The 11,313-nt window shown below is 40.4% G+C and overlaps 1 protein-coding gene across 1 annotated transcript; it reads right to left on the bottom strand.

The window, feature by feature from the left end:
* Positions 1-445: 445 nt before the first annotated feature.
* Positions 446-4,324, bottom strand: LOC136627228 (serine/threonine-protein kinase SBK1-like). Its single transcript, XM_066602158.1, has 3 exons — positions 4,288-4,324; positions 1,249-1,445; positions 446-1,144 (listed from the first exon to the last, which is right to left on the bottom strand). Exons 1-3 carry the CDS (start codon positions 4,322-4,324, stop codon positions 446-448), a joined length of 933 nt encoding a protein of 310 aa, XP_066458255.1.
* Positions 4,325-11,313: the final 6,989 nt, after the last annotated feature.

Raw genomic sequence — 11,313 nt, forward strand, 5'->3', positions numbered from 1 at the left:
AAATTCCTGCTTTTGAACAAAAATCGTACCGTGTAAATGCATGCAATGAAAATTTTTCATACGTTCAGATTCTGTATACAGAAAACTGAATCACGTGCCATTCAGTGTCAACAGCATTCACTTCTGAAGGACTGTCTGCTTACTGTGAATGGAGTTGAGCTGGGGCTTCCCAGCCTGCACCGCCTCCATACTGGAAGTGCTTTGAGCAATGCTAGCGATACTCGCTCCTGTGTAACAGCACAGACGCAAGCATCACTGGGACTGGCTGCTGGACATCGTTTGCCCGTATAAATGTACCTGGAGTGTTCTCTCACAAGGATATAGCAGATAAGTCCTAGGAAAGGGTTAGATCAATAGAAACATTTTCGTATTAGGTTAATGAAATTCGAATCACTTACTGTTACTACGAAGGACATGGCTGAATATGTTGTCATGCAGCCAAGTTCTATCTCTGCTCCAACATGAAATGACTAATATCTTCCAATCCATCCTTCCAAATGTCTGGAGATGTCTCACTATCAAACTCAGAATTTTCAGAAGTCAAGTAGCCGGATATAGTACTTAAGAGAGAAGTCATTGATGTGCTGGTTTCTTCAGATGAGTCTATGATTTCTTCTTTCCAACATTCCTCCAAGAACATCACAACTTCACCAGATTTACTCCTCTTACTACAGTCTATGGCTAAAAGACCACTGAACATCTTCAGAGCTCCAGGTGGAAATCTGCTCCACGGTGCTGGTGGCTCAATATCCTCCAAATTACATTGCCACTCAACAAAACTACTATAAGCTTTGTCTGTGGAAACTGCTGACTGCCATGGAAATTCGCCTGTGAGCAAACAGTAGAGGACAATACCAAAGGACCATACATCCAGGGGGAAGTCAACAAGCAAAGAATCCTCATCAGTAACTTGGCTCATCTCTGGAGCCATGTATGAGACAGTGCTGATCCTGTTTTTCGCCATTGTTCCTTTAATACATGAAAGACCAAAGTCCGTAATTTTTATACAGTGGCAGTCCTCATCAAACACCAAAATGTTCTCTGGTTTGATATCTAAATGCACCAGCCCTTTACTGTCTATGAATTCTAGGGCGCTGGAGATCTGCACCGCACATCTCTTTACCGTGTCCTCCGGAAGTCCATCCTAACATAGGGAAACACATGAAGTCAACATAATGGAGACATTACTACAAGAAGAAAGGCTATTGGTAAAGTAGTTCTCGGGATGAATTGGGGATTTCTACTTACATGAGGTGTTATAAGAGAGCACAAATCCCCTATCGACAGCTCCTGGGCAAAGGCAAAGTAGTCCCAAGTCTTGAAGGCAGTACCATAACTTCCAATGATATTGGGATGGGAGAAGAAGAAAGACTTGCTGAACTCCATGAGGAAGGCAAATTCAGTTGTTTTGTTCCTGTCGAGAAGCTTTAATGCCATTTTCTGATCTGTTTATGAAAATAACATTGTACATTTATTACTTAAAAGTATTTATAGGATTGTCAAATTGGAAATATTGAAATTCGTAAAATTAAACTGTAGACCCTTCTGTTCCACCCCTTTGATTGCATCATATTAGGAAACAAATACTTATCGTGATATGTAAACTATTAATAGACCCGTTGGCATCATCGTTGCAGATTCATAAATATCTACATCCTGATAGTCGTGCAATGTTCATAAATCTCCCGCATTAAATCAAACTCTTGGAGATTCTGTCCTCCCACGATCTTCAGACTACTACATCACTCTAGTAATAGATAATTGACCCCCACTAACCCATTTTTCTTGTCTTGTACCATGAGCACAGAACCATAGCCACCATCTCCCAGCTTCTGTATCACACAGAAGTTCTCCTAAAGATCTATCTCCTGTAGACCCCAGGAAGCAAAGGAGACAAGTCCTTCCAGGATAAGCTGCACATCTCGTATACTGGAGGCCATTGTGTCCTGTAGAAGTGAGAGGCAAGAAAATAGTTAATGATGATCATTATAATTCTCTCTGACCTTATAGAGTGAAGTATAATATCTATTATGATGTATATGGCAAATGATGAAAAAACTAAATATAAAATCATTAAAATATGATGAGAGTAAAGTTGCAAAAATTACCTTGGAGAAATCAAATTGCAGTTGGGACTGTCAGAAAATTCTTCACAAAGTCTCAGGGATGTTGAAGTCTTTGAAAGCAGAGAAGGTAGGAGTCTTTTTATATAATGGTAGGTAAGTTACACCCAAGGATCAATGAGCTCCTGATTGGCCAGGAGTCAATATGTACTTGTTGTATACATAACATCAGGCATCAAGGAAATTAGCATTTCTATAGCATTCCTGCAAACTGCAGCCATAGATGGGGTCAAGTATTGTTGGGGTCAACACCTCATTGTAAGGAAAACTCTTCTTTATTAACATGTGGCCTCACCCTCCATTATAGTGATTACATGCCCCTTCTAATTTGTGTTATTATGAATGCTCACTAAACTTTTATGCTCCAAGAGGTAATGTTTCACAAATATTAGATTTTATAAACTTTTATATTTAAAATTAGAAACTGTAAAATTGGCAAAGTTGTAAGTTCCTAAAGGAAACTAAGTTAAACCATATTATGTATTATATTGAAAAAAAAGTATAGTCAGAATAATCAGTATTTCCCCCATTTTTTTTCCATATCCACTATATTCTCTCTTTTACATTAGAATGGACATTTCTTTGTTAACAAGTGGCCTAACCCTCCATTATTATAATGATAGCATGCACCTTCTGATGTGTGCTACATTGGTGACTAACAAAACTTTTACCTTTCAGGGGGTAACTCTTCATAAAAATTAGATTTTATAAACTTTTATATTTACTAATATTTTAAAGTTGAAACTGTAAAAGCAGTGAACTTCCAAAAGTAAATAAACTTAAATCTTATTTTTAATCTAAATAAAGTACATTCAGTAGTATAGTCAGCAGAATCAGTATTTTCTACACTTTTCTGGAATGGCCATGGGGCCAACAATCCACCTAAGTTTTGACTGAAATTGATATTCCACTGTATTCCTACTTTATCCAGTAATGTCTTTATATATAAAGAAGGGATATTGCATTCTCTCTATAACTCACTACAAATGAAGATTGCATTATTATAAAGCTTGCTTTTATCTCATTTTTAATTCAGAAGGAAAGTTAAACCTTCAAATCCACAGATTGGTTCAAACAGTGAAATCTAAAATATAACCACTGGATAATTTTCTAAGATTACGGTGAGCGCTTCAGCAATTATCTCTGCTATCACCTTCAGACCCCTCTAAACCAAACAACTTAAATATTATCAGTATCCAAGGCCCAATTTCCGGATGAGCTTCTAATTGATGCTCTCCGGGCTTAAGCATTAAAAAATGACCTAAAAGCCAAATTACAAACATTGAATAACCTAAAATAAAGAAAAAAATGCAGGAAAAGAGAAGTAATGAGTATCAAATCTGGTGTGGTCACATCCCCTCCTTCCTAATCGCACCTAATCAAGTCAACACTGAGGCCCAATCCTCAACTGCTCCTTCAATATGGAAAGGGTGCGCAAAGAACCTTGAAATCATTCAGATTCAATTACTTCAAATATTTCTTTTGCTTAATTGAAGATTGAAATTTCATCAATGGAGAGCAACCTCTCTGGTAGCTTGTCTATTGTAAACATGGATTTCCATTGTCAGTTCTTCATGCTCAGCCAAACGCCTGGGCCAATCTGCGCCAAATTTGCACATAGGCAAATGAGAGGTTTCAGAAGGTTTTAGACTGGTTTTCAACTCTATAGATCCCACCATTTCAGCATATCCACAAACAAATGGACTAATCTGCACTGACTGGCCTAATCTGCACCAAATTAGATAAGGATGCAGCTGTCTAGGACCTACCGTGCTACTGATGCTCGTAATTGTAGGCATAGTTCACATTAGTAGTATAGCAGCCATACCTTATGTCAAACCGCCCACTTTTGGAAAGTGACAGGTGCCACGCCCCCTTCCATGACCTTTGACCCTCCCCCTTCGGCGCACCACCTGACCGTCAGCTGACGGGTGGTGGACCCATCCGCATTCCAGGCCTGTGACGTATCACAAGACACACTTTAGAATACTGTGTGTGTCATGATAATCAAGGGCCTTATTATATGTATAGTCTGACTTGATGTTATGTACCATTCAAGTCATCCCCAAATCAATGGCGTTATTATGTGTATAGGCTGACTTGATGTTATATACCATTCAAGTCGCCTTATGAGTATAAGGATTTAATATATAGAATGCATTACCATCCGTTAACAGCTTTTTAAGCATTGCCACCCCCATCCTAATAAGCCTTTTATGTATAGGCTAGCAGTGAGCATGCTATAGAGAACACAAAGTAGCCAAAATGCAAATTTTTATAAAGCTTTATTGAGCGCCCAGAATATATAGACGATGCGCTATAAAAAAAATACAGAATATAGAGTTATTACATAAAGGAATGCATAAGAATGATTACATAGATATGTATAACACTGTATAATGTTAACAGATATATAGTTACATTTTTACAATCCTTTACAAAGTTAACCACGACATGGGAAGCAGTGGTGTCGGTCGCTTTTTAGGCAGCAAGCTCCCCTGTGTTATTCCGTGTGTGGGTGGGGAGAAAGACAGGATTTTGTTTTTGGGGGTACCAGGTGCAAAGCCGGGGTCCGAGCCTGTTTTCAAATCTTGGAGAATTTCTCTAGTACTGTGGCTGCCAATGACCGTAGAAGGCATATTAACTTCGGCCAACGCTCGCATAAAAATGTCCTAGCTCAGAGGGTGATTTTTCTTGGTAGCGCTATGGCTCTGCGTAGCATGACGGATCAAGTCCAAAATGTTTGACCCATTAACCGGCTTCCCTTTATAAACAAACTCGTTGTGCAAATTCCATGATGTAATATCACCATTCTGCGACAGTCTATGGGTAACATAATGTAGCACGTTCCGTATGTTTGAGGGGAGCAACAGTACAAAAGTCTTTCCGAGTTAAAGTTTTAGATCCATCATGGACTTTATTAAAAAATCCATCTTCAAAGATTCTACCAACTCACGAGCACTGGCGTCTGCAGCGACATCGCAAGGTACATTAGCCTCCGCTATTGCATGCATAAAAATGTTCCATCCTAGCGGTATACTTCTTCTCACGAAAGTGTGACTCTGCGTCGTATGTCTGATCAGTGCGGGGAAATTGGTTCCATGAATTACGACATTTTTAAATACCAGTTCGTGCTTATCGTTCCATGTGATAATATTCCGGTGATTGAGTAGAGCGGCCAGCAATCGCTCCGTGTTTTTCTTGCACGATTGTGGAAGGTCCCAGCGTCGAATGACATTAGCTATTTCAGCTTCATAACGCGATCGTTCGGCAGCATGCACGGATGGAATAGAGTAGTCTGACTCCATATTAAAGTCTTTATCAATTCGATTTAGCTACGAGCTCTGTCTTGGTATGATTCCTCTCGCAGAGTTCAATAGGTCGCTTTAGTGTAACGAGGCACTTTGAACTAGCTGGAGGCAACCACTAATGATTTCTGTCTGCTGACTTCAAGAAGCTCTCGTTACTGTGATCAGCTGGCTATCACTCATGTCCAGGCCCCCGTAGGGGGTGTGTGTGTGTGTATGGATGAATGGGACATGGCTTGAATTAGTTACGCTGTTTACAACCAGTAGCCAATTAGTTCCAGCTCTGCAAGGATGTCAGAATAGTGATGAATGAAGGTGTCTATTATTACACAGTTAGAACCAAAGACTACTCTGTTAAAAGTTAACACATGTATCTATCTGTATTTATTAGACTTCATGTATCTAACTATTATATAAAGATGCACAGATCATATTAAAAACACAAGTTATTTGACAGCGGTAATTAGTACCACAAAAGTTATCTTTTATAAATTGATTTACAAAATCATCATATTTTTTTTAAATTTGGGGTAAAGAAATGTAAAATACGCTCATAAGATAATCCACGGGCTATGTAATATAATACAAACACGCAGTAATGCCCACAAAATACACTGTCAGTATCCTGAATTTGGTTATCCTGATATATGTACCTAGCGCAGTTTCTTTTTAAAAACTCTATAAAAGCCACAGGAAAAATGGGACTATTCGGTGCTAGGCCGTAACTATCAAAAAAGACCGCTATCTCCAAGTCACATAGTACAATTAACACCCAGTGCCGTCCTCGTTTAGTTGAATCATCAGTATTAATTATATAAGCCGCTGGTCTTTTATCCACATTGAATTGGGGTAGGAAGTCACTCGGGTATACGCCAGCAAAAATTTGCAAAGTATAAGGATCGGATTTAAGGAGATTCATGAGTTGAAGTGTGTTCATAATTTAATTGTAATCGTACAGAACTTCTCTTCTGTGATTTATTTCCAGAATAGCGGGACTTGAGGCATAGACAAGCATGTTAACCGTGTAAGGGGTTGGGACTGAGAACCGTACTTCCGCACGCAGGTTCCCGGTTTTAACGAGCGAGAAGTGCGTCCCGGGCTCCATGTCTGGTGACAGGTCGAATGCAAAAAATGTGTACCCGCTAATGAACTCCCTCCTGTCAATCGAAATTGAGTTGTCTGCTCGCTGGTTTCCGGAGATATGCACGAGAGCCATGTATTCCCTAATAGCTAATTCGGCCTCAAAATCAGGCTGAAAAGGCCTGGCCGGAATCTGTTGACCATCCAGATACAAGGCCGCGTGGTTTACAGAATAATGGTGAAAACAGAGAGGATTTTTTTGGAAGCTACCGCTAAATGCTTCATTGTCCACAAAGGCTAATATCACAGTTTTAGGGATCTGGCCCAGGAACAAATTTTCATGGGTTGCTATACGGCTCCCGATTGCTATGCTAAAGACTTTGAGACTTGTCCTATCCAAAGTATATTTAGCGGTGGTCGCTAGTAGCGCCTGGCTGTGGCCTATGCGGACGGCTGGGGATACTTGTACTCTCTTGATGAAAATTGAAGCATGAAGGATTTGAACTTTAAATCCATCAGGTCTGCTGACATCAAGCAGAAAGAGTCTTTTTTCCTTGTCAGTTTTATGTTTAAATCCAGCCCGTTCAAGATAAGCTTCGGCTGATTAAATATATCGCCATAAATAGGCCCCAGAAGCTCCACAGTTGTAGAGTGTTGTGTTGCGGCAGCTCTTTTAGCGAAGCCTAAATTTGCACCGTCGAGTGTCCTTTCATGGTGGTGACCTGCCGAATCCTTGAAAACAGTGCGGCTGTAAATTGGGATGCGAGCGTTTGAGCACTATAATTTTAAAATTGTCTCGATGAACGCTCTTTAGCTATAAAGATTATCGGATTGTGAGATTAGTCGATTCCCCAATGTGATGTCCACTTGATTAAAAAGAGTGGCTACAAGGTAATTAATAAATCCCACACGTGCACCATCGGGGATGGGTGTGTTATCTTGTTTAACTATACGACAGGTTAAGTGCAGGAGGGTGTTATTTAAGTCGTAGTAATATTCGCCGCTACCCGATATGAAGAATTCCAACGGCATGTTGTCAGTGAGGGCTGCGATAGGCAGGACTTCAACAAATAAAGATTTTTCAATACTCGTCTGCGTGGGCGGTATGGTGAAAATATCCAATTCAGATTTGGTGCACTCTACAGAACCGTCGTGTATGAACACCATGTTAGAGAATTAAAAGATGTCGTCTGCTGAGCGTTTAGCGGGTTTCTGACGGCGTCGTCTTTTGCGTGAAGGAGTCTTATCCACGAGGAGCCGGTGAAATCGTGCTAGGAATCGTCTTTTCCTTTTCCGGGGGTTTTTTACAACAGAAACAAGGCCGGAGCTGTGCTGTTCTTGACGCGACTGATTGAGTCTGTCCAAAACAGCCGACAAAACAGAAGTGACTGCGTCTGTAGCGATATTTTTGACAGCTGTCTTTACATGAGGCTTTACTAATTATAGACCTTTTCTGAAAAGAGGCAAGGCCCTTCGGAAGAGTGACCTAAAGACGCCACCAATTCCTGCGCCAATCATATAATCGTCCCCATGAAATCCGTCTATTTTTCCGTTTCCACTCTGCACCAAATAATGTTTCACGTAGAGCGCAGGATCTCCGTACACCCGCTGAGACAACATGTTTTAACGCTGCAAATCGTTACGCGGTCTAAAGTGTAATCACACTATACTTTTCCCGTACCTGAATTTAACAGGCGCGTTCTGGTCTGATAAAATCGAGATTGTAATCGTGTCAAAATGTTGTTTACACACCGGAACGTAATCAGGGCGATTGTACTGAATTGTGACAATGTCGCTGTTTTTACCACTGGTTTCTACCGTTCTTAATAGCTGTACATAGCTATCTCCTACAAACTGATGATTGATAATATCTGTATACAAGTACAATGTATAAAAGCCCCCTTTTATGTCCGCAAATGTCGCCTCCTGTCCGGGATATTCCCAGCTAAAGCTGCATTATATTCAGGCAGACCTAGCAGAACGGACAACTTATGACCCGGAGCAAAGTGTAGCGTTCGCGAATCGGTAACTGTAATAATTCTTTTTACTTCATCATAGCGTAGCTTAAAGACCTTGTTTGTTAGCCTTAAAGCCTCAATTCTGTCATTTATCGCACGCGTCAAATCTGATACGGATTAATAAAATCCCGACTTCACAAAATATTTGTGGTATATACTTCCTTGTTTAGCGATGAAAAAGTTTCCCTCGGTCGCCGCAATCGTTTCCCACGTGTGCGGATACTGAATCTCGGTTAGCGCCACATCGTAAGCGCCCGAGAGCTGAATCGGCTTTGCTAGTTTCGTAGTGTAAGTAGAAATTGAGTTTTCGGGGTAGATTCTGGACGATGCATTACTAGGAAGAGTTATATAAAATGAGCCCGATTCCATGGTCTATGCAGGTGACAGTTGATTTTCAGAGACCCAGCTGTTAAATTTTTTAAGGGTACCAGAGCCACTTCACAAAATAATGCTCCGTCCCGCGGATGCACCTTTTCTTTAATATTTTCTCGATCCTGTAGACGTGGTTCTCATCCGCTGGTACCTGCTGTATTTCCTCTTTATAAAACGATCCCTCTATAGCTTCGCCGCTCAGGTCGATTAATTTATATAGCAGTTTTTGAAAACGTGTATTAATAGAGTCTATGACGAAAATTTCATCAGTGTAAGTTTGCTCATAGCCTTTCGTAAATGTTCCTTTATGTTGAGAAATCCTCACATGATCGCCTATGTTTAAAGAAGTCTTTTCAGGCTTTGAGTTCAGAATATCGCTGTAGATATTTCGCCAAATTGTTAAGGAGTTCTTTTTCGTGACATCCACAGGTCGGCATCGGATAATACGATGGTAAGTTCGGTTATAACTGTATACCAGCACTGGTAAAATATAGATATAGCGAAATGTGTTATGATGGGTGAGATAACGCCACATTCGTGATTTTAAAGTGCGGTTAAAACGTTCGACCACCGCAGCCTTTACGTTGTTGGTCGTAAAGTAATGGTGTATGTTGTATCTTTTACAGAGGCGCTTCATGTGTTGATTCACAAATTCTTTGCCGCGATCGGTGCGTATTTTTCGAGGTACACAATCGCTATTCTCAAATATCAGCTCGAAGGCTCTTGCGACGCTTGACCCCGATTTAGATGCTAACCCGACGCACCATGCATATTTTGATAAAACATCTATAACCGTTAAAATGTATTTTATGCCATCATTTTCTTTAGAGTATTGCATTAAACACACGAGGTCAGATTCCCAGAGCGAATCTATATCAGCAGCAATTATTTTATTTCTAGCAAATTTCTTTCTGATCGGCTTGTGAAGGCTATAACAATTAATCTTTTGCAACCATTCTGTAATTTTGCGCTGGTTTATCCCCTTAAGTGCCTTATGCAATTTTTGAATTCCGGCATAAGAACTGGCGCTTGATGTTGTAAAATATTGGCGCTGTAACCGGCGTGCATCCCGTGAAGCGGGCATAGTGGTAATTATGAAGCAAGGATGGGGATGCAGCGGTTTAATTACCTCCTAACTTTTTATAAATCTAGACCGCTTTGATTCTACCACTCGTAGATTTAAATCCTCTGTTTACAGCACGTAGAAAGCCTGTAGAACATTTTAATCACTTTCCGCTTTTTTTTAATAAAGTATCTATCACATTTTGATTTCGCTATCCAGCTTTAAAATGTGCCAGAACATAGAATGCTATATTCAGCTTAGTAGCATTTACAAAGTTTCATTGTGTGGTTGGATGATGCATTTAGGATAATATAAAATCTAGTTGTAAATGTCACACTTCTGATTAAGTGGATACAAAAAAAGATCTAACATCTGTAGGATCAATGAATGCCTGTTTACGAGTTCATTATAACTGATTGAAGTCATTAGTCATGTGGCTAACTTACCGTGACAGTAGCTAAAGTTTGAGACCTTCTGACCTGTGCATGATTTCAGATGGAAAGCCTGGGTGTCGATTGTTCCCCCCTTGAATTTACTAACACCCAAATCGGTAGGTATACAGCGTTTACGCGCTTGATTTCGTATAGCTGCCAGATAAGGATACATTTTTAAAAATATGTTAATTTTATCCATTTTTATCATTTGCTGTATAAAGTAGAAAACTGGGAGGACATCGTCGACACTTTTGATGAATCGCAATTCGAATGTTTCTCACAGTCTGCCAATGGTAGGTTTTATCACACCGTATGCGATGTTTTGCTTACGCGCTTGTTGTTATGTATTATGCTAAATAAGTGTTGTCTCGATACAGATGCTGCAGATGTAAATGAACACCTAGACCCGTTACATCCTTTAGAAACATCCATAAATCACAAAAGACCAGCGCAGTCGCTGGGACTCGCCAATCACCCATGGAGTCTGCTAAAACAGCAAAACGGGTGCGTGAGAATGGTGGAGCTATCGTCTATATCGGATGCGCATGGAAGCCAGTCGGAGGACGCCGGTCAAAGTGCCATCGGTAAGATGCTTGCAACAATTTGAGCGAATGTTCAATTATAGTACGGCTGTTACATGCGGAAATCCCGCGTAATTCATCAACAGCGTTACACATTTTTATTGTGTTTTTTTTTCTTCCTTCCAGAGAATGCTTGTGTCAGCGCGGGGGAAAGCACAACATTAGGGATGACAAACCTGACGCTAAACCCTGTGGAAAATGTGAGTGTGTCGCTGGATGCAACTAGCCCTGTGTTACAGACACACAATGAACCCGTGAGATACCCGACGCCGTTAGAACCACACATAACCATCAACCGCGTCGCCACACCAACTGCTGTCAAACATCGCCGCAA

The sequence above is a fragment of the Eleutherodactylus coqui genome, chromosome 5 (assembly GCF_035609145.1).
Source record: "Eleutherodactylus coqui strain aEleCoq1 chromosome 5, aEleCoq1.hap1, whole genome shotgun sequence".
Taxonomy (NCBI): domain Eukaryota; kingdom Metazoa; phylum Chordata; class Amphibia; order Anura; family Eleutherodactylidae; genus Eleutherodactylus; species Eleutherodactylus coqui.